Source organism: Schistocerca piceifrons, chromosome 5 (genome assembly GCF_021461385.2).
Source record: "Schistocerca piceifrons isolate TAMUIC-IGC-003096 chromosome 5, iqSchPice1.1, whole genome shotgun sequence".
Lineage (NCBI taxonomy): Eukaryota > Metazoa > Arthropoda > Insecta > Orthoptera > Acrididae > Schistocerca > Schistocerca piceifrons.
Window position 1 is genome coordinate 550598593 of NC_060142.1, and position 24236 is coordinate 550622828.

General features: G+C 39.8%; 1 protein-coding gene across 1 annotated transcript in view; it reads right to left on the reverse strand.

Annotated features, from left to right (window-relative positions):
• LOC124799299 overlaps positions 1 to 15840 on the reverse strand; it is a 42929-nt gene extending 27089 nt beyond the window's left edge. Inside the window, exons 1-3 of the mRNA XM_047262886.1 lie at positions 15798 to 15840; positions 15515 to 15585; positions 13034 to 13183 (exon numbers count right to left, since the gene is read on the reverse strand). Of these exons, the coding sequence (XP_047118842.1) occupies positions 13034 to 13165 (132 nt within the window). The 5' untranslated portion in view covers positions 13166 to 13183; positions 15515 to 15585; positions 15798 to 15840. The remainder of the gene's footprint in view (positions 1 to 13033; positions 13184 to 15514; positions 15586 to 15797) is intronic.
• Between the last annotated feature and the right edge of the window lie 8396 nt (positions 15841 to 24236).

The window sequence follows — 24236 nt, forward strand, 5'->3', positions numbered from 1 at the left end:
CTGCAACCACTAGAAGAAGAAATTCAAGGAACTGACAGGGACGGCACATGGTACATGGAAAGGAGTGCATGCATCTCAGACCATCACAAACCTGTTGTCAGAAACTACCAGCTATGCAACAGCGTCATTTCTGTCCAAGGATTAAGCTTTGCAGTGATGCCAAATAAAAAAAAAAAAAAAAAAAAGCACTCTGTCTTCAGGCCATGAGTGGCCTACCAGGACAATCTGACCGCCATTTCATCCTCAGTGGAGGATGCGGATAGGAGGGGCGTGGGGTCAGCACACCGCTCTCCTGGTCGTTATGATGGTATTCTTGACCAAAGCCACTACTATTCGGTCGAGTAGCTCCTCAATTGGCATCATGAGGCTGAGTGCACCCAGAAAAATGGCAACAGCACATGGCAGCCTGGATGGTCATCCATCCAAGTGCCGACCACACCCGACAGCGTTTAAGTTCAGTGATCTCAAGGGAACCGTTGTATCCACTGCAGCAAGGCCATTGCCTGATGCCAAATAAGAGAGGTAATCAAAATACTGAAGCAGCCTGACAATATCAACAGGGTAGATGGCTACAGGCATTTAGCAGTCATGGTATGACAGACCAGATGTAATTGTAGAGCACAGTCTCACTGAACTCTGCTGCGACCAGTTAAACAAACAATGTTTGCACAACATATGTCATCTCTCCACTACTAACAGCAGAAAAACATGGCCCATAGGAAACTGTCACTGATTAGTATAAGACTACCAATTTCCAGCAAGCTGCAGAAACTACAAATAACATGCCACATATCCCCTCCCTATTTTTTAACGCCCACCAATGTTATTTTAGACCAAATAATATTTAATAAAAATGACGTTGGTGGTCTAGTGATACTGTTACAAAAACGATATAGACAAGAGTCTGGTCCACAGTTAATCTGTATTTCCCTGAGGAATGCTGCTGTAACTAGGCTAAAATGTTGGTATATTTCAGTGTTTTAAGTATTTTATAGCATGAAATGGAAATTGCTGCTTTTAATTTTTAACACAGAATTTATGTAACTTTACACAATCTAGTAACTGCTATCTATATACAGGTATATATTAGAATAGTATGAAATTTTATTTGTTTGTTTATTACTGCATTTACTTCACCTGCCAAGATTAAGGCCTTCAGGTACTTTCTTACGTCTAACCAAACTTCCTCAATGAGTAAACATTACAGTTTGTATGGTACATGAGCAATTTATAACTGCAATGATGATAGTGATGATGATGATGATGACGACGATGATGATGATAATAATTACCCCATGGAGGCCCGGGAAAAGAATAGGCCTCCGGTATGTTCTGCCAGTCATAAAAGGCGACGAAAAGAACAAACCATTAACAGGGCTAACCCCCCTTTTAGTGTGATTAGTTGGTCCAGGACAGAACTAATGAAGCCTCGGACAAGCACTGTCATGGTCGGGGACGACGCTTGAACCCTATGCCCGTCCACTATGGTAACGAAACTGCTAGCCACACGGAAAAAGATTTAAATCCAAATAGAGGTGTTTTGCAGGATATGCTTCCTGCAACCACTCTAGAAGGAAAACAAAGACAGAGGATGAGATGGTCAGATGAAGTTAACCGACACCTCATGTTCTGTTATTACCAAGCAACAAACTTAGGAACCAACACAACTGGATACAGATCACAAGTATACACAACATTTATTACCAGATACCCAGAATTAAAATTTTTAACAGAACAACGACTATCCACCAGTACATCAATGCAATACAGATACATCCAAACGTATATATACAACTACAGAAATCTGTAATTATTGATGCATGTTCAATTACCCAAAAGTTCCTAAATGCAATGTAACATATACCACACAGTTAAAAGGAAGTCACGCTTGATCAAAGTCCACGTCACTTTCCATTTTTAACCAGACATAACGTCTGAGAAAGGAAAGAAATAATAATAATAATAATAATATATACGTACTAATGAATATTCAGGATTTAAGAAATATTGGTATAGGCTTATTATTATTAAAATTAAGCAATTTTCTCATTACATTCTTGTCAAATGTGATCAGTGACATCTGACAGAAACATACAACAGGGATGTATGACAACAGAAGGAATCAGTGTGGAAAACTTGACCAGTCAGAGGAAGAATGAGAAATTGTGTGTTAAATTAACAATTGACATGGTATGAATCAAATAGAAATAGAATGGGATGAGAAAAGCATAGATAGGATACAGTGTGACACAGATATTGGTTTTCTATTGGACAGAAAGAAAATAGCAGAGAAATGCTATACCAATCATAAAAAGTTAAGTTTTAATCTTGTCTTGAATGCAGAGTGGTTTTGGATAAGACAAAAATTAGAGGAGAATTTGTCCCATAGTCATAAGGCTGAAGTGTGGAAGGAGATGGAGAAAGACACAGTGTTATGCAAAGGCATTGCCAGTGTTGGAGAGACTGTTTCACAAAACTGTGCACCGATCAATTTTCAGTGTGATGTGAGAAAGGCCCGTGACTTCTTAGCATTTAGTCAAGACTCAGGTTTTTTTTCAATAGGGAAATTCGACAAAGATTGTCATTCACACCTAATGTGGCATCAGCAATGTTTTAATGGCTGACACCTACGTAGAACTGGATATCATCAGCATATAAGTTTGAGTTACAAGATCTCCAAGTGTAAATAATCTAATAAAGTGCAGAAATAGTAGCCAACAAGGTATTCTATTTCATCATTTTTCGACTTTTGTGTATTTCCAATTTCTTACCTTTTAGCTGTCAGAAACATTTTATATACTTTTACACCAGAGCATAAAATTTCATTCTGAACCCTATAGAGGGATACATACTGAAACAAATTTTTAATCTTAGTATTATGGCTGTGAATTGCAGAATTCATCTTAAATTCACTTTCATTACTAACTATAAATATCATTATGCAGTATATATATTGGCACACAAGTGAAGAATTGTGAGATACTTAAACAGGCTTTTGCAAGATGTTCAGCTATTAGCCTTCATCAATATCCTTATTGCAAAGTTCTGCAGAATAAATACTTTTTTCATCTTAGCTGCATTGGCTCAGAAGATTATGCCATAGGACAATACTGAGTGAAAATATGCCAGCAATCCTCTCTGCAGCCAACACAATGAGAGAGATTTATAAGTACAAAGCAGGCCAGGCTGAGCTTTTTGTGTAACTTATCAATGTGCTCAGATACCTAAATTTATTACACATCTGGATGCCTAGGAACTTCACACATGGAGTGTCGAACAAAGTATGCCCATTAATCTCTACATCTATACCTGTAATAAAAACAATACATGAAAATGATCGATTGCGACTCACCAAATAGAGGAGGCACTTAATGGCAGACATGCACATTGAAAAACAGATTACTGGATATTATAAGCTATTGGAATAAGTCTTTCATCATAATGTAATTGGATTGATAAAAAAAAATCTACTCACCAAGCAGCAGCAGGAGAAAAAACATATAAAGGTACTGAATTTAAAGGTACTGAAATTTGCAAGCTTTCAGAACCAGTGGCAGAGACGTTGAAAGGGAAGGAGGAGGGGAGTGGCAGCTGTAATGTAAACACTGTTTGGCCTTTAACATTGGCAGAGGTTGTATACTGGCAACACACAATATCCTGCTGCAGAGCATGTTTTACAATGCGACAGTCGTGACCTCAGTACCTGTTTGACCACACATGCCATCTGGATTTTTTCCCCAGACAACAATTTCTCAGAACTCCAAAAATGAAATATAGCATTATAACATGTCCTCAGTTCTCACCATCCACCTGGCCTTAATTTGAATTAATTTATTTGGTCACAGCATTTCTTCTCAATAACTATTCCTTTCTTTGCTCCCTTTTAGTTTTGTATATCTCTTATTTTCTGGTCTGGCTATTCCATCCTCCCCCCAACTCTTTCTCATACAATGCACTTAGATTTCCATTCTTTTTAATTTGTGCTCAGTATTTTGTCAATAATCTCTGTCTTGGGCCTTACCATACCTTCCAACTTCAAGCTATCAGGTTTTAAAGTGTCATCCAGTGCAGTCCCCAAGAATCAGTCTTTCCTTCTCTTCCCAACCAGTATTCTCCCCTACCCTGGGTTCTGGGCAACTTTTCTGAACTCTCCACATTCCCTAAACTTCAACAGTCCTTTTACTTCACCCCTCTTTTTTCCCTTCAGCTATACTGCCAGAAGGAGGAGCCACTGGCTCTGAAAGCTTGAAATTTCAATACCTTTATATATTTCCTACTGCCACCACTTGGTGAGCAGATTTTTTTCTATCCAATTACACAATATTTCAAAAACTGATTATTTTCGTTGATATAAGTCACACATGCATAATTCAAACCTGTAAGTAATTTTTATTTGTTATTTGTATTATGAGTTTTTGCAACATTAAGGATAAGCCATTTGCTGTGAACCAGCTGTAATCTTGTTTCATAATTTCCTAGATTACACCTTTCATGGGTATGTTTGGGTACTTTATCAATATGCTTGTGTCATCAGTAAACATTATAGTTGTTGAAGCGGCCCCCTATGTACCAGGTATATCATTTATGTAGACCAAGGACAGGAGTGGGCCAAGTAAAGAACCTTGTTGCATACCATATTTAGTACTTCTCAATTCTGATTTAACCTTATGTTATAATTTGTTAATGTGTCCCTCTGTTTTCCATTGTTAAGATAGGACTCCATCCAACTCAGATCTTGGAGCTGCTATTTCTCATTCAGGTGGCTCCTCAGTTGGCAGCATGAGGCTGAGTGCCCCCTGTTCCATCCTCCCAGCAGGAAAAATTCCCAGCAGTACCAAGAATTGAACCTGGGTTGTCCACAAAGCTGTCAGACATGCTGGCCACTTAGCTATGGAGGTGAACTAGCAGAATCCTATGATCTACACAATCAGTAAAGGATTTGGCAAGACCATGGATGATTTTTCTTATTTAGTTTAATCAGAACTGAGATTAAAATGTGTATTTATTTCCCAGTAGAGTAGCTTTTATTGAAGCCAAAGTGATTTGTTAGAAGATTAACAGATTTTTGAGAGCATGGGAATAGACATCATGATGCATCGATTAGTTATAAAAAATAAACCAAGGGTAATGCTTAGAGGTCCACACAACAATTTAGTACTTTGGCCAAGCTACCATCATAGCCAGAAACATTACTGTTTTTAGTGAGCTAATAATCTCCTTTACTTATGGTTTGCCAAAACTGATATCTGGTGGCATACTATAAAATCTCTGTGTTATGTGTAGTTTATATGCTTTTGATGGATCACTTCTTGTCCACAGTGTTTCCAGCTACTGTTAGAAATAATTCATTGAATTTAGTGGACAGTGATTTGAATTTCATATTATCTGTCTCACTGCTATTGTCATCTGGGAGTTCAGTATAATTTGTCTTGTTGAGTTCATGCATTTCAAAGCTAATAATGCTCCAAACTGTCTTTGTTCTTGGTATTTTTGCCTTTTAGATAACACTATGAAGAATTTTTCAATACTGCTTATAATGCATTTTCATGGCTCGATCAGAGCTAGTTCTCTGCATTAAATAAAGCTCTCTCTTCCTAGCACCATATATTTTGATTTTAGGTACTAACCATCCTATCTCTAGGCTTCACAGTAATTTTTCCTTACCCCTTCTAAAGGAAAGCTGGATTCATAATGTTGTAGGAATATTTTTGGAAAGAATTAAATTTCTTACGTTCTTGGTCAAATTCTTCCCATTGTTCATTCTGTAAATTCTCTTTTAATGTGGTAACTGAGTCAGCTTTTATGATTTTGTGAGATTTTGCTTTTCCCTAGATGGGTAACCCAGTTTGGGGATGCTTTATTGCTTCCATTTGCCAATCTTGGTCATATAAGCAATTTATTACATGGATTTAGAAATAAACAATCACTCACTGTTACATTACGTCCAAATGTTGATGGAAATATTGGTGTGGGATCAAACCAAATCTGAACATCAGTAACTCTAGATGCCCTCCATCAGAACTATCCAAGATCACATTGTCACCACATGAGCTTAGGCAGATGGGCTTGACACCATAAAGCAGTTCGCTTACAACAGTGCACTGACACAGTATTGTGCCACAGTGTTAACTTAGCATCACTGTCCACCTGCTGGACAGTGGTTGCTTGATTACCAAAGGTGTCATTGCTTTTGCACATGGTATACATGACTGCTGCAACTACACAATCGCAACAAACTCATTTTTATGTGAACTGGCCATCCATAGAAGCAGTGACTCACTGAGTCATCAATTGTCACAGTGTTTGCCTCTGCCATAAGGTCACACTGTCCTACCATCATCCTAACAGGACTGCCTACCAAGGGGATCCAGCTGCTGCCCCATTGATCAAGAGCTTAACTGAGGCCCTCCAAGCCACCATGCTACTGTGCTGGAATGCTCACCAGTGCCACGTGCTGCCGGCCACCTTTCCAGTGTTTGCTCCTTGGACATCTGTGCCCATCAGTTGCCATGGCTAGGTGGGTCTCAGTGTCTAGCACTCAACAGGCAGTGACAGCCTGCCACATCAACCCTGAGTTTGCTCGCCCATGGCCGGGACTGCTGACTTTGAAAGGCCATGCCCCACCATGCCCACACTGAACACAGCATCGGCTGGTGTCCTACTACAATTCTTCACTATTATATGGACCTTTGATTGAGGTCCACCTTAGAGTCACTGCCAGATAAGGACTTGAGATTGTAATAAATTGATAAAGAGAGTCTCCAACAACTGAGTGGCTCTGACTAACCTCTATCCACCATCCTCCATTGTGGGTCCCTTGGATCTGTTGTTCCTGGGTCAGATATACATTACGTTGCAGTACAGGAGGAAGGGCCCAAAGGATAAACCAATGATGCCAGTTGTGTGTACATAAAGCAACATACAAAGTCATATGGCCCAGTGCACCAAATCATGTGGTGGGATATGGTGGTAAACAGGGTATTACATTAGGCAGTGCAGGGAGAATGTGTTGTTGAGATGACGAAAGCTATGAGTATCAGGGAAGTTTCAACCAATATATTGTCAAAAGCATGATCATATGGGGTATCAAGTGAAATTTGTGAGTGTATTGAGAACCTTTTGATAGTGAGGACACAGCATGTTATCTTGGATGGAGAGTCATTTTAAGATTTAGAAGTAACTTTCGGTGTGCCCCAGGGAAGTGGGAAGTGGGTTGGGACCCTCACTGTTCATTTTGAATATCAGTGACCTTGCAGACATTAACAGTAACTTCAGACTTTTTGCAGGTATGCAATTATTTGTAATGAAGTACTGTCAGAAAAAAGCTGCATAAATATTCTGTCAGATCTTGACAAGATTTCAAAGTGGTGCAAAGATTGGCAATTTCCTTTAAGTGTTCAAAAATGTAAAATTGTGCATTCCACAAAACAAAAAATGTAGTGTGCTGTGTCTGTAATACCAATGATTCACTGTTGGTATCAGGCATCTCATACAAATATCAGGGTGTTAAACTTTGTAGGGATATGAAATGGAATGATCACAGAGGCTCAGTTGTGGGTAAAACAGGTTGCAGACTTTAGTTTATTGGTAGAATACAGGGGAAGTGCAACCAGTCTACAAAGAAGACTGATTACAAATCACTCATATGACCAGTTCTAGAATATTGTGCAAGTGTTTGGGACCTGTACCAAATAGGATTAACAGGAGATGTTGAATGTATAGAGAGAAAGGCGGCACAAATGGTCCTAGGTTTGTTTGATCCTTGGGAGAGTGTCACAGAGATGCTGAAGAAACTAAACTGGCAGACTCTTGAGGACAGACATATACTATCTTGAGAAAGTCTACTAACAAAGTTTCAAGAACCCATTTTAAATGATGATAACCCCCTATGTAACACTCACAGAGGGATTGTGAGGATAAGATTAGAATAATTACAGCACGCACATAGGTATTACAACTATCATTTTTCCCATGCTCCATACATGAATGACAAACCTAATAACCGGTACAATGGGATGTACTCTCTGGTGGTTTGCACTTCATGGTGGTTTTCAGAGTATACATGTAAATGTTAACGTAGGTAATGCATAATTGTAGGCATAGTTTGTTGTAAATATTGATATGTGAATTATGAGTTATGTTAATTATGAGTTAGATCTCAAAGATCTACATTAGAAGATATATGATTCGACGACCATAGAATGTCTGAGTCATGTGTGGAATCTTCCTCTTACTTTCTGTTTATGTGCCACACTCCTGCTTATTCCATTTTCTAGTGAGGTAGTTGTAAACCATGGTACAGCATAAATGAAGTAAATCATAGATCAGTGTTGCACCAGTATTTACATTTTGGGTTTTGTCTTTACATTGTGTGACACTGGCTTAAAGCAGCATAGCAAACCACTGACATACCATGAATGTGATGTGGATCATTGACTGTGACATCATTGTCCCTCAAAGTTCAGTGGGGATCACAGCAGAAAATCTGCCTAAATAACAGTCCAACCCAGTGTATAGCATAATGGGAGATCATATCAGGTATAAGAGAAAGTGTTAGCTGTACTAAGGGATATAGGTTGTAGCTGGAAAAGCACATGTGGTTAAGTATGAGTAAATAAGTCAGTGTTATCGCAGAGCTCATGTAGCACAACACACTGGTTGGGTCCATTGGGGAAGAGAGATGAATTTCAGTGTTTAAGTGGTAATTCTCTGATCATTATGCTCAGAAATGTGACTGTAGTTACTATCATAGATTTATTTTTGTAAATAATTTATGCTAAACTCTTCCTTCCAAACACGTGTACTTATTTTTCACAATGTAGCTCCAAGGCTGGGTAGTTCATTAGGATAGTGTGCCATGTGAAGGATAGCATAATTAGGTCGAAGACAAAAAGTGATTCATTGTATTGAGTTGAGGAGGATAATTCACAGAAAAGGGTGGCTGCGAAGGTTTGTTAGTAGAAGGATGCCTTCCAAATTCCCACACACCTATTCCATAATATGGTTTGAAAGAGCAGCCAAACAGAGTGTATAAGAGTTATGGATCCCTCAGTGAGACAACTTAAAGAGTGGTGCAGGGAGCAGCAAATGAAGTATGAGGGAAGTCAAATGTTTGTGGCATAAGTGTGACAATACATCCTGGGTATATGTTCTTAGAATCAGTGCTGGTTTTCAGGGACTGCCAGTGACTGCAACCATGTAAACCATGGAGAGATTCCAAATGTGTCTGGGTATCTGTTGCTGCTGTTTAAGTGTTACAGACTGACATGTACAGATGTGAGCCAAAGACTAATCATATGTGTCTGCAATGAACAGTAGAGAACTAACTAGTGCCAGATGCAGCAACAGGAAGAATTTGGTGGGCTGAATTGATCAAAGAGGGGAAGAATGTAATGACAAGCCTAGGCAGAAGGGCTTGATGCAGTAAAGCGGGTCACTTATAGAAATATGCAGACCCAGTGTTGCGCAACAGCATTTTTCCAGCTGATGCCATCTGCTTACTGGTCCGTACCTGGATGATTACCAAAACCAGGCAGACTTTGGTACATGGCATACACGACTTCTGCAGCCATGGACCTTAAAAAACATGTTTCAAGACAAATAAATATTGACTGTCCAACCAGGCTGGGCATATGTTGAAGCAGAAACTGATTGGCTCATTAACTGTCATTGTGTCAGCCCCCACCATGAGATCACTGCTGTTCTGCTGTCATCCTGGGAGGACCAGCTACTGCCTGATGGCCCAAGAGACAAACTGATGCCTCCAAACCACTGAACCACTGGGGTACTTCACCAGCACCAGTAGCCAGCTGCCAGTCCAGGGTTTGCTCCTTGGACATCTGCGCCCATCATTTGCTATGGGCATCCGGATTCTAAATTCCACACTAACCCCATACAATGACAGTCTGCCACATCAGCACCTAATGTTGCTCATCATTACTCAGGGTCGTGGACTGCACAAGTTCACACCTCACCAGGTCCGCACTGAGCATAGAAGTGGCCAGAGCCCTAATTCAATTCTTCGCTACCATGTTTCAAGAGCCACCTTCCACTCATTGCCAGATGAAGGGTTGAGCTTATAATAAATTGATAAAGGGATTCTGCTACATTTGAGTGGGTTCTGACTAACCCCAATCCACCATCCTCTGCCAGAGCATACCCATACCCTCTACAAAATCAATACCAAAATGTCCTCATACAATCACATTCCATCTATTTCTCCCTAGACTGGATAATATGGCTTTCATGGCTGATGTTTACTTCAGTTACAATTTCTGAACTGAGAGATTATATTCGATATATAAATTACCAACATTGTTCCCATCTGCAGGAGACATCTTCAGAGACAAATTGATAACTGCATCAATAGCTCAATTGGGTCCAAAATTATAAATGCGTATGAGCTGTATGGAGAATGGATGGTGACTTTGCGCCAAGATAATAATGACTGATTACTTTTAATTGAGAATGGTGTCTTTGGCCAGAGATAATCATGCATTTGGCATCACATGACAAATAATGGTACTGTCTATACAGCTCATAATGTGCCTATAAATTGGGATCCCCTTGAGATTTCAATGTAGTTGCCAATTTCTCTCTGGTGTTGTTAAATATCATTTGGAGAAGATGAGACTGCATCAGCTGTAAGTCTTTTGTTTATAGGCACAACTGAATCACAGTATTTTAGCTGCATCATCAGTTGCAATAAAAGTAAGTCATGTGTTCTGATCGAGAAAAGAGAGTGGGATGATCCAGCACTAATAGTGAGCAACCTTTGCTAAGTAGCAGATCTCAGACATAAAATAATTAGATTTTTCAATGTCCTGTGTTGATATGAGAATCTCGTCTTTCTTGTACAAGCTTCTTAGGTTCTGGTGGACAAGTCCAAACATATTATGATTTTTACCGTTTGTGCTGTCCAAACTGCCATTTTTTGTTTTTCTGCTGATTGTTACAACGCTGTCTATAGTCGTTCAACAGCTCTACTTTATGGAAACATTTACACTAAAAAGGCTATTGGAACTATTCAAAATCACATGGATTGAACACATGGTGCTCTTGTTACACTGGATGTTCTGGAAATCAGTTGTGTAAGTTTAGCAGAAACATTCAGATGTAACTTATATCATGGTATGTAGGGTGTGACCAAATGAAGAGTGGTGCATCAGCCACCCATGAGTGATTGCTCTATTCTGTAGAGTGACCTCTGAGGCTCTACACTTACATTTTCAACAGAACACTTCATCCAGATGCTGTTATATTTCCCAAAGAGTTGCATAATCTTCACTTTTGAGTGGGAATTATTCCCATCAAGGTGTATGATGAGATTTTCACTCTGCAGCCAACTGTGCGCTGATATGAAACTTACTGGCAGATTAAAACTGTGTGCCGGACCGAGAATCGAACTCGGGACTTTGTCTTTCGCGGGCAAGTGCTCTACCAACTGAGCTACCCAAACACGAAGTAAAGCTGTGAGGACGGGGCATGTGTCGTGCTTGGGTACACATTCATGTAAAATTATATAAGGAATGTGGTGCAAGCCAAATAAGGGGAGTTGAAACAGTTTAGTTAATATTCAGTATCAACTATGTTATTTCAAAGCTTGAGTGCTGTTGAAGCTCCAGGCAGCAATATTTTAAAATATGGACTTGGTTCAATGCACAGTTAGCCCCCAACATCAAATGAACAACAGCTTAAAAGATAAGTGAAATGAATTCACAAGTTACGTTTCAATCCTTTTGTCAGTTCTTTCAGTCTTTCCTTCTCATCCCATCCAGTAAGAAATGCCTGATCCAGGGTTCTGGACATATTTTCCATAGTTCTCCCCACTTCCTAAACCTCACCACTCCTTTTCCTTCATTCCTCTTCCTTCCCCTCAAACCTTCTCCCAGAATTAGGAGCCACTGGCTCCAAAAGCGTGCACTTTTCCTTAACTTTTATATGTGTTTTCTCTTGCCACTGCATTTATCCATCCAATTCTGCTATAGTTTCAAAAACCAATTATTTTCATTGATATGTTAGCCCCTGCATGATCTGGCATGTTTGACCACAGTTCACTTATCTAGCTTATTCTTAAACTTGCTGCTCCCAGCTTCAGGTCTCAGCTGTATGAGCCTTAGATAAAAGACAGAGGATTCAAAGGAAGATTAGAATTTAATGTCCCATCTATAATCTGTTTATTAGAGACAGAGCATGAGCTTGGGGGTGGACATGGATGGGAAAGGAAATCAGCTGTTCCTTATCGAAAGAACAATCCCAGCATTCCTCTCAACTTATTAAGGAAGCCTCCTGAAACTTAAATCTGTCTGCAAATACAATTTTTAACTACTGCACTGTCTTACCCAGTTTTGAGAAATAGGAACGAAAGAGGAGTGAGGAGGAAAAGATAGCGTCTACAGGAAGATAACAGAGTTAGCAAAGCAAAGTATGTCATGTATTGTAATTAGTCATAATTGGCAAAAAAGACAAATATGTAAAAATTTTCTGCACATGAGACCAGATTTGAAGGAAAATGTCTCAAACCAACAAAATTTGATGAAGATTTTGAACATTGTGCTTATTAACACACCATTCTAAAAGAGCAGCCTGTAAAATGTCAAAGAAGAATTGTTAGAATATGAATATTATCATTAACTGTCAAAACACATATACCAGAAGAACAGGTGGTACAAAAATGCCATCAAAACAAAAAATTATCATCATTGTTGTTGATGGTGATGGTAGTGGTAATGGAAGTGGTGGCATTTTTCAAGAGGAGAACATCGGTACTGGTCACAAGATAGCATAACCTGTAAATGAGAAGTATTGAAGCAAGAAATTTGACAATAAATGAGGATGGTAAGTTGGAAATAAGAAAAAAAAAGCATTTTAAGAAAGATGAAAGTATAAACAAGGGAAATAATAAATATGCTGAGATCAAATAAGAGAAAATATTGTGTGTAGCTAAAAGAAAGTAAAGGGAGTAATACTGCACTTAGAGTATTTCATAATGTCAAGACAAGGAGTCAATGAATATTAATAGTGTAGTACGCACCTTTGTAGCAAAAGTATTCTCATCATCTGTATTATACTTCTCACTTTGTGGCAAGGCAAATTTATCAAGTGGAAGTGAAATTTCTAATGGCAGAGCACCATTTATCCACTGAAGAACCAACAACAGGAACATAGTTTTCAATAGTCCAACCTAAGTGAAGAACAACTATATTTTAACAAGTAAATCAAATAAGGATTTCAGTGTTTATTTAACTTACAAATGAAATAGGATTGAAATTTCAAAAATTGGTACAGTGGAATAATTTCTGTTTCTCATCATGCTGTGATAAATTAAAGGAATCTTAAGAATTTAAAGTTTCCACTCTCCTCAGCCTATGGTTTCACTCTTTGGTTCAAAATGTAATAAAAGTTACTTAGGAATGAATTCCACAAAAATCTGTCTTAAAAAAGTTGTAACAGTGAATGCTAGAGGAATAAAACTTGTGATTTTAACATGTAAGTAGGCCTAATGCAAATTAAGCAATATTTTGTGTGATATTAAATGTATATAACAGAAGTGCCAGTTCAGTAGTAGGAAAGGTGTGTAATTTTCCCATAGGTATGGGATATAAACACTAAAATATCTTGTGCATAAAACAAATTTCATGACTGACAGACCCCTTTGCTAGTAATTTTTGTATCATTTGTTGAAAATATCACAGTGATACATACTCCACAAGTACCCAAGAGAATAACTGTAACCAAATAAAAAACTGCAAGCTGTTTCGGAGATAGATAATAAATAGTATTCAGCTGAATACCACAGAAGTACAGATCATAAAGCAACTTAACACGGTAAGAAAAAGGATTTGGAAATCGAGATCATTTTAAATAGTTCAGCAATATCCAGCATAGATAAAGTAACAATGAGATCATTTTGCCCTGCAAATGAGAATAAAAATGGAATGGCACATCAGTTTTAAAAGTCACATGCAGAGGGGTAAGTAGTAGTAGTAGTAGTAGTAGTAGTAGTACCTTTATTCATCCATAGATCTCTTTCTACTAGGATATAGGACATGTCAAAGTATTTACAAGTTTAGATCAATTTAAAATAAGATAATTCGTATACACATACATTTACAGGCCTCTAGTTAGAGACAATCATTAGATTTACTCCTGGTATACAATACTTTTTCTTACAAATAACTTATTAAATAATGCAATGCTCCACTGTTCACTCATATCTCACTATCAGTCACTGCACACACACACACACACACACACACACACACACACACACACACACAACCAGTGATCTCTGGGCCATTTTCTGTACCACAACTTCCCATTTGCTATCCTGAAAAACTGAATCAGCGTCCCTCTATAATGAGTGAGATGTTGAGCTCAGAAAGAGGAAGAGGTGTTAGTGTTGTGCTATGCATAGCTTGGGGGTAAGTATTTATAGAAAAGGAAGAAAGAAGGGAAAAAAACATAGTGTGAAGGTGTTATGTGGAATGTTGGATGTTTTATAATCATTACTATTATTTATGTGTATAACATTTTTTTTACCAAACCCCTACTCTCTTTTATCTAAGTAATCCTTCAATGTATAAAATGTATTGCATAACAGGTACTTTTTAGCTGCCTTTTTAAATAAGTGTATTTTTGCAATTTCTTTAATCTCTTTTGGTAATTTATTGTACAGTTTTATTCAGTGGTAGAAAATGGTGTTTGGAGTTTTATGTTTATCTTTTCTTGATAATTGTAAGTTGAGTCTAGCTCTTGTTCCATGGTCATGGAGAGAGCTGTTTGTGCAGTAATTACTAATGTTATTTTTGATGTGTACACCTGACTGGTAAATGTATTCACATGGTGCAGTTAAAATCCCCAGTGTTCTGAAAAGATCTTTACAATAAGCTCGACTACTATTTCTGGTTATTATTCTTAGAGCTCTTTTCTGGTTTTTGAAAATTGTGTTCATATTCTGTCCATTTGTTCCCCAAAACAGAATACCGTAGCTAAGAATTGAGCGTTCACATGAATAGTATGCCATGAAATGAAATCTGCTAATTCCAAATGTTTTTATTGTAGTTACAATAATAGCATATTATCTTAGTAGCTGCAACTGTTTCCTCATCTATTCTCTATTTCCTTAGTATGAGATAAGTGATCAAAAGAAAGGTAGCAAACAATGTTAGAGGTCTTTAAAATGTTTTTAATATCAAAATCATAAGAGATGTAGTGGCAGCTCAGTTAAAGAAGCAGTGAGGCAAGGAAACACTCATGGACAGTTAGTTATGGAAGAATCTTCCTTAACCTATACCACACAATCACACACAGTTTTCATAAATATTTAACACAAGTATAAAATTCAGGAAGAACTTTTCCACCCTGATAAAACCATTGGCTATACCATTTCAGCTTAATGCAAATTAATAAGAAATGTATGCAAAGTAATTTGAAAACATGCTTCATTAGAAATTTTTTTACTACATTTCTTATATATGGTATGAAGTGGACTGCCTAAAACAAGATAACATACCTGAAACCAGTTTAATGTATCATCAGGAACTGAAATCGCAGCTCCTTCAAAGTCACTAAAAGTTGTTTCAGCTATTTGAACATGAAAACAGATCAATGAGACAATAAGTATTTTCACAAATAATGAAAACTGCATGTTGCTTGCTGATTGTATCTGAAAAAATAAATCTCATTATACTTTCCAAGTATTAGAATGAACATTAATATAGAAACCTTGTTCACATTTCTTCATTGCAGACAGCTTTCCTGCAATTATTTCAATTCATTTATAATGCTTACCTTACCACCAGCAGCTGTAGGCAATGGGTAGTTGTTGAAGGCCTTTCTCGTTTGTAAACTGGGCCCTCATTCTGTCAGTAGCTGAGTACTAAATGCAACATAACTGTATGTAAGGAGTGACAGCTGTTAAATATTCATGGCAGGTATTCCAGTGGTGTTTACAAGACATCTCAGTCAGAAATGTGACAAGAATGTTAATGTTCTCAGTGCATAAGCATTTAGTTTGATGTTATGGACAATTAGGCTTTCTAATATTGTAATAATAATAATAATAATAATAATAATAATAATATCAGATATGTTACATGTAGCTGTTTAATTGATTGATAAAATGTTAATAGAATTGGCAGTAACTGGTCCTAAAGTTTTCAGACGTTCAGTTTAATGTACTTTTAATTTTTAGTTTTTCTCAACCTTCTTTGACAAATACAGTTCTCCATGTTTCCCACATTTAACTACTTAATAACCATTATTACAACAATTATAATGACATTATAACAAGAACAGGAGAAATAATAGCAATAGTAATAATGTTAATAAGAAAAACAATAATTTGAATAACTTTGGTAATTTCAAAATTGTCAGCAGTTGTGACAAGAAAAATAGTGACATAGCAAATATAGTGAACATGAAAAAAGGTTGTTCCAGTACAGGGATTCCTGTATAAGGAACAGGGGAGAAGTTTGATAGACTTTTGAAACCCCATCTGCTGAACAAATTATACATTCATTTGAGACTTGACACCCTGGGTGCAGTACTTGAGCTCACAATTGGATTGGAAATAATGTCTATGGCTCAAAAATAACTTCATTGGGTGCAAAATTTCATAAATTTATTTGCAGAGCTTGTTAGCTGGAGCATTAAATTAATATAAGTAGTTGAAGTCAATAAAATTGGCAACACTAGATGATACTAGTTTATAGTTTCAAATTAAAATGTTTATTTTTATAAAATCCAACTACTTTTTTTAGCTAAAAGCTGTTGAGATAACAACACAAAGTGGCAGCATATGTACACAGTACTTTATCAAATTCACTAATTAAAGTACAAAGTTTATTTTCTAAACCTATCACTCCTTCTTCATGATATCAGATATAAACTACAGAGTCCACATGATCTACATGAGTTTGATCAAGGACAGATCATGATGGCCCAGAGGCTTGGACCAAGCATTTTAGAAACTGCACGACTTTACAGGTGTTTGAGGAGTGCTGTGGTGAATGTCTTCAACATGTGGCGAAACCAAGGGGAAACCACATCCAGACATTGTGGCATTGGACGGTCACCCCGCATTACACATGTTGCATGTCGCACACTGGGCAGACTAGTAAAACAGGACAGCAAACTGTGGTGGGACTAATACCAGACTTTAATGCTGGGCAGAGTACTAGTGTGTCTGAACACACAGTGCACTGAACACTCCTAACGATGGGCCTCTTATACTGGTTACAGACCATGTAAACCCCTCATGATGATCATGTTTCCCAATGGCAGTGGCATTTTTCAATAAGATAATGCATCATGTTACAAGACCAGGAGTGTGATAAGAGTGGTTAGAGGAACACAGTGATGGGTTACAGTTGATGAGCTGGCCCCCTATCTCACCAGATCTGAACCAGATCAAACACATCTGGAATGTGACTGAATGTGGCATCAGAACTCATTGCCCCCCTCCCCAGAATTTACAGGAATTAGATGACTTTTGTGTACAGATGTGGTGCAAACTCTCTCTAGTGATCTACCAAGGCCCCACTGCTTCCATAATTTAATGCACTGCTGCTGGTTGCTGTGACAAAGGCGGAGATACCAGGTGTTAGGTAGGTGGTCATAATGTTCTGGCTGATCATTGTATATACAGCAGTTTTCATCACCAGTTCCAGGCAATGTGGCTCTTATCTGAGAGTCCTCGCATAGTAATACCACTATGATCAACATTTGGAAGTACTATGGATTATGTATGTTTCTTTCTGAGCTCCAGACGAAGGAGGTTTTCACATTTATTTAGTGTATAGAGACAAAATAATGATTTATACATTGTAGTGGTGCCCAGTTTATCTCATATTATACATTTTGTGGTGTAACAAATGTCATTTATATACAATTTTGGACTAGAGTGGTAGTAGTATTGGTCATAGGATCACTTTTACAGCAGTATTGGACTTGCCATGTTATTAACAGATTAAGAACAAAAATTATATTTCGTATATACAGGCATTTACATACTTAGTGGTCTAGTTAGACAAAGATGGGCAGGTAGCTGACCATGGACTTATAAAAGGAAACCCCTCAGCATTTGCGTGAAGCAATTTAAGGGACCATGGAACACTTGAGTAAAGATGGCCAGGCATGGATTAGAACCTCCATCCAACAAAATATAAGGCAAGTCTGTTAATCACTGTCAGCCTCATTCGGTTTATCTTTAGTTTGCAAGTTATTTTGGAGTGTAAAAAACTTAGTGCTTCACTATTTATTCATTTCTAACCCCCCCCCCCCCCCCCCCTCCCCCCCACACACACACCCACACAAATGTGCACTCGCACTCAGCTTGTGTTGAGACTACAGCAATGATTTTTGGTTTTCATTTTGTGTATCAAACTCCACACATGCTAGCTTGAAGGCCTGAGTCAGCATCTTTACATAATAAGTGAGATACTGAGCTCAAAATGAGGATACAGTGTTAGTATTAACCAATGCAAAGTTTTAATGTAAGGTTTTCACAGAAAAAAATTACATTATAGTGGAAAAATTGCTGTGGAATGACAGAGGTACCTTACTATTATTCACTTGTATTAATTTTTTTTACCAAACTGCTGCTCTGTGTTATTGATGTTTCAATGATTTGTTCCTCTTTCAGGTAAAGAAGTGGGAGGTATTGGGGATTGCCTAAAAACAAAGAGGCATGTCACTCATATACCAAGATAAGAAACCAAACCATCTTTCTTATAATGGGAGGTGAGAAAAGCAGCTCTGAATAACGTTAGAGATGCCTGGATTGATACTGATAATAATCATAATCTTCATGGATAGAGTATAAGAGACAGAAAAGAGGAATCTCAAGAAGGAGGGGATTGAGATGGAGGAAATGAGATAGGAAAGGGGGGAGATAAAATATGAAGGGTCAGCTGAAGGTGGGACTATAGAGGTTTGGGCCAGGGGGATTATGAGATTTGTGTTTGTGTTCTGGAGGGGCAGTTCTCACCTAAACATTTCAAAGCAGCTGGTGCTGAGGAAAGATCCAGAGTGCATGAGTACTGCAGCAGCTTTTGCAGTTATTGTTGTTGTGCCCAAACATGGTCACCAAAATTGATGGTTGAGTTTGTGATGGGACGTAGGTGGTGATAGTCATTTATGCAGAATGTTGTAAGTACATAAGAGATTTCACATTAATTGCAGCACAACTGATAGGCATAATGGCTGCTTTCACATGTGGTCCTACCAATATTTGATAGGGAATTTCTGTCATTGGATTGCATGACTAGGTGTTGTGTGAGTGTAAGGGACAGGACTTGGGGAAGAATTACCTTTGAAGTGTGTGATTGGAAGCAGAGATGCTGTAAGTTTATACTCTGAGATACTGAATAGGTTGGGTGTGGGCTGGAATACCACTTTGGAGAAAAGAGATGGGTTTCTTCATCCCAGGGCATGGAGACAGTTGTCAAATGTTCTGGAAAAGAACACACTTGAGTTTTTTAAGACTTGCGTTATGCTGTGTTGCAATGCAGACATTTCTGACACTTATGATACAGGGTGGCTAGTTCCAGCTACAGGGTTGCATGTGTGGGAAGTTTTGGTTATGGGGAAGCCCATGATATCGCCAACAGTATGCTGAAGCAGCAGTGGCTGCTGGCAGCAGTGAACTTGCTGACACAAGTTATCTTGTCAGCTTGGTGCCATATTGCCAAGCCAGGCAGCAGAGTCCTGCTGTTGGGAAGTGCACAGACCCCACTTCAAACCAGCACCACCAGAGACAAGTTGTAACATCAGGTGAAAGCACCCACTGGGTGGCTTAACCTTGGCAGATCCAGTTCGAAGCCTTTGCCAACAGGAGTAACTCATGGCTTGGAGATCGGTAGTTTTGCCTAGTTGCTGATACTCCTTATTTAAACTGGAGTAGCTTAGTCATATATTCAACTGATGCCTGGCATGGAGAATGTGCTGGTTAAATGAATGACACTATGGATAATCTGGGAGCACTTGCACTCTCTTTGGCTGGCTGTGTTAGGTCAGGAGGAAGGATCCTGTCATGAAGTCAGCTGTGGAAATGTTGCATTGCACTATACTTTTCTGTCCAGCCCCTATACAAATCATAACATGTAAACAAGGGCAAGTTTATTGATTACAGAAATCCAATAACAAAAACAAGAAATTCCAGGTACAATGCAAGGCTGAAATCCAAGGTTAAATATCTGTGAGAAAGTAATGTTATGTTTCTTCAACAGGTGGCAAGGAAGTAACTGCAACATGGCGGACGTGCATTTGAACTTTGAAGCGCGGAAGCAGATAACTAAGTGGTACTGGAAGTTTGAGAAGGTATCTGCGGTTCGAAGACAGTGGAGAAGTGAGTATGGTACAAAACCACCTTCAAGGTTAACAATTACATGTCTACGAGACAAATTCAAAATTCATCGAACAGTGTGTGATGTGCAGAAAGGTTGATCAGGGCGACCTCGTACAGCTACAAGTGATGATTCCACAACTGCGGTCTTGGAACTGTTTCAGTGTTCACCTCAAAAATCTTCAAGGCAAGAGGCACGTGATAGTAATGTAAGTGCTAGTAGTGTGCTATGCATTCTGAAGAAAGGCAAGTTTTATGTGTACATTCCAAGGCTGGTGCAACAGCTAAGTGACAACGATCCGGATCAAAGGTTAGAAATTCGTGAATGGGTTCAGGAGACGGTGAAGCGTGAACCGGGATTTATGGGTAGCATAATTTGGTTGGATGAAGCCCAATTCAAACTCAATGGAACTGTCAGTAGGCACAATTGTGTGTACTGGGCTGAAGATAATCCTCACATTACACTTGAAAAAGCTGTGAATTTGCCTGGTGTAAATGTGTGGTGTGGTTTGTCTGCAAGGGGACTCATTGGGCCTTTCCACTTTGAAGATACTGTTACTGGAGAAACGTACCTAACAATGCTTGCTGACTCCATATTCCCTGCCATTCATACATTATATGATAATGATGAGTTTTATTTCCAACAAGATGGCATCCCGCCGCACTATCATAGGGACGTACGAGCATACCTGGATCACAATGTGCCAGGCCAGTGGATAGGCCGCAAGGGACCAATCAAGTTTCCTGCACGCTCTCCAGACCTCACGCCGCTGGATTTCTTCTTATGGGGCACAGTTAAAGATGGGGTGTACAAACATAAACGACGTAACCTGGACACACTTTGGAATGAGATTCAGGCGGTGTGCGCAGAAATCTCATTGGACACTTTGGTACGATGTACGCAATCAGTGGTGACTCATACTCAGAAACGTAAGACGCTGTAACTTACCAAACGAGAAAGCGCTGGTAGATAAGACACAATAAAAAACACACAAACACACACACAAATTTCAAGCTTTCGCAACCCAAGGTTGCTTCATCAGGAAAGAGGGAAAGACGAAAGGATGTGGGTCTTAAAGGAGAGGGTAAGGAGTCATTCCAATCCCGGGAGTGGAAAGACTTACTTTAGGGGGAAAAAAGGACAGGTATACACTCACACACACACACATATCCATCCACACATATACAGACACAGGCAGACATATGTAAATGCAAAGAGGTTGGGCAGAGATGTCAGTCGAGGCGAAAGTACAGAGGCAAAGATGTTGTTGAATGACAGGTGATGTACAAGGGGCGGCAACTTGAAATTAGCAGAGCTTGATTCCTGGTGGGTAACAGGAAGAGAGAATATATTCAAGGGCAAGTTCCAATCTCTGGAGTTCTGATAGGTTGGTGTCAGTGGGAAGTATCCAGATAACCCGGACGGTGTAACACTGTGCCAAGATGTGCTGGCCGTGCACCAAGGCACGTTTAGCCACAGGGTGATCCTCATTACTAACAAACACAGTCTGCCTGTGTCCGTTCATGCGAATGGATAGTTTGTTGCTGGTCATTCCCACATAGAAGGCTTCACAGTGTAGGCATGTCAGTTGGTAAATCACGTGGGTGCTTTCACGCATGGTCTGCCTTTGATCATGTACACCTTCCGGGTTACAGGACTGCAGTACGTGGTGGTGGGAGGGTGCATGGGACAGGTTTTACACCAGGGACAGTTACAATGGTAGGAGCCAGAGGGTAGGGAAAGTGGTTTGGAGATTTCATAGGGATGAACCAAGAGGTTACGAAGGTTAGGTGGACGGCAGAAAGACACTCTTGGTGGAGTGGGGAGGATTTCGTGAAGGATGGATCTCATTTCAGGGCAGGATTTGAGGAAGTCGTATCCCTGCTGGAGAGCCACATTCAGAGTCTGATCCAGTCCTGGAAAGTATCCTTTCACAAGTGGGGTACTTTTGGGGTTCTTCTGTGGGAGGTTCTGGGTTTGAGGGGGTGAGGAAGTGGCTCTGGTTATTTGCTTCTGTACCAGGTTGGGAGGGTAGTTGTGGGATGCGAAAGCTGTTTTCAGGTTATTGGTGTAATGGTTCAGGGATTCAGGACTGAAGCAGATTCGTTTGCCACGAAGACCTAAGCTGTAGGGAAGGGACCGTTTGATATGGAATGAGTGGCTGCTGTCATAATGGAGGTACTGTTGCTTGTTGGTGGGTTTGATGTGGACGGATGTGTGAAGCTGGCCATTGGACAGATGGAGATCAACGTCGAGGAAAGTGGCATGGGATGGGATTTGGAGTAGGACCAGGTGAATCTGATGGAATGAAAGGAGTTGAGGTTGGAGAGGAAATTCTGGAGTTCTTCTTCACTGTGAGTCCAGATCGTGAAGATGTCATCAATAAATCTGTACCAAACTTTGGGTTGGCAGGCTTGGGTAACCAATAAGGCTTCCTCTAAGTGACCCATAAAGAGGTTGGCATATGTGGGGGCCATCCTGGTACCCATGGCTTTTCCCTTTAATTGTTGGTATGTCTGGCCTTCAAAAGTGAAGAAGTGGGTTAGGATGAAGCTGGCTAAGGTAATGAGGAAAGAGGTTTTAGGTAGGGTAGCAGGTGATCGGCGTGAAAGGAAGTGCTCCATTGCAGCGAGGCCCTGGACCTGTGGGATATTTGTATATAAGGAAGTGGCATCAATAGTTACAAGGATGGTTTCTGGGGGTAACAGATTGGGTAAGGATTCCAGGTGTTTGAGAAAGTGGTTGGTGTCTTTGATGAAGGATGGGAGACTGCATGTAATGGGTTGAAGGTGTTGATCTACATAGGCAGAGATACGTTCTGTGGGGGCTTGGTACCCACCTACAATGGGGCGGCCGGGATGTTTGAGTTTGTAAATTTTAGGAAGTAGGTAGAAGGTAGGGGTGCGGGGTGTCGGTGGGGTCAGGAGTTTCATGGAGTCAGATGAAAGGTTTTGTAGGGGGCCTAAGGTTCTGAGGGTTCCTTGAAGCTCCACCTGGACATCAGGAGTGGGATTACCTTGGCAAACTTTGTATGTAGCATTGTCTGAAAGCTGACGCAGTCCCTCAGCCACGTACGCCCGATGATCAAGTACCCCAGTCGTGGAACCCTTGTCAGCCGGAAGAATGATAATGGATCGGTCAGCTTTCAGATCACGGATAGCCTGGGCTTCAGCTGTGGTAATGTTGGGAGTAGGATTAAGGCTTTCCAAGAAAGATTGAGAGGCAAGGCTGGAAGTGAGAAATTCCCCATAGATATGAACATGACTAACTCCCTGCAGTTGTGTAACACTTTTGACACTAAATGTAACTGGATTTTCTTTTTTGATGCTCGTCAATTGTCAGGATGAGCATTACTGCAAAGGGCATTTGATTCTAAAGCATTATGTCAGGGTCAAAACACTAAATAAAGTACTTTTTCTCTCTTAACAACATGTGGGCAGGGTGGGTTCTTCCTTGGCTTGGGTATGAGGTAGAACAAAACAGCATTTTTACAGAAGATAACTTTTATTGAAAGTTTTGTACAACTGTTTCCTTACTGGATGTTCCGGCTGGGAGAGCGGCAGCTGTGTCGTTTGTGAAGCCTTCTGCTGCGGCAGTGGCAGTGGCTGATTACGCCTGGCGGTGTGTATCTCATGTCGCCGTCTTGCCCAGTTGACTGGAGACGCGCCTCGTGCGGTGGCCCGTTTAATTATTGAGAACAAAGTCATGCATTGGATGGTGGTACCTTGGATGTGGCGTCCCAGTGTTTCTCTTCTCTAAGCGGCCGTGTGTGACAGTGTTGTGCGTTGGCCAGTGGAGCGGCGCGGCGGGGGGAAGGCCGGTGTCCCAGACTCAAACAACAGTCTCGAGCCTGCCAGTCTTCGGCTGTCAAATCTTCATCCCAGCTCA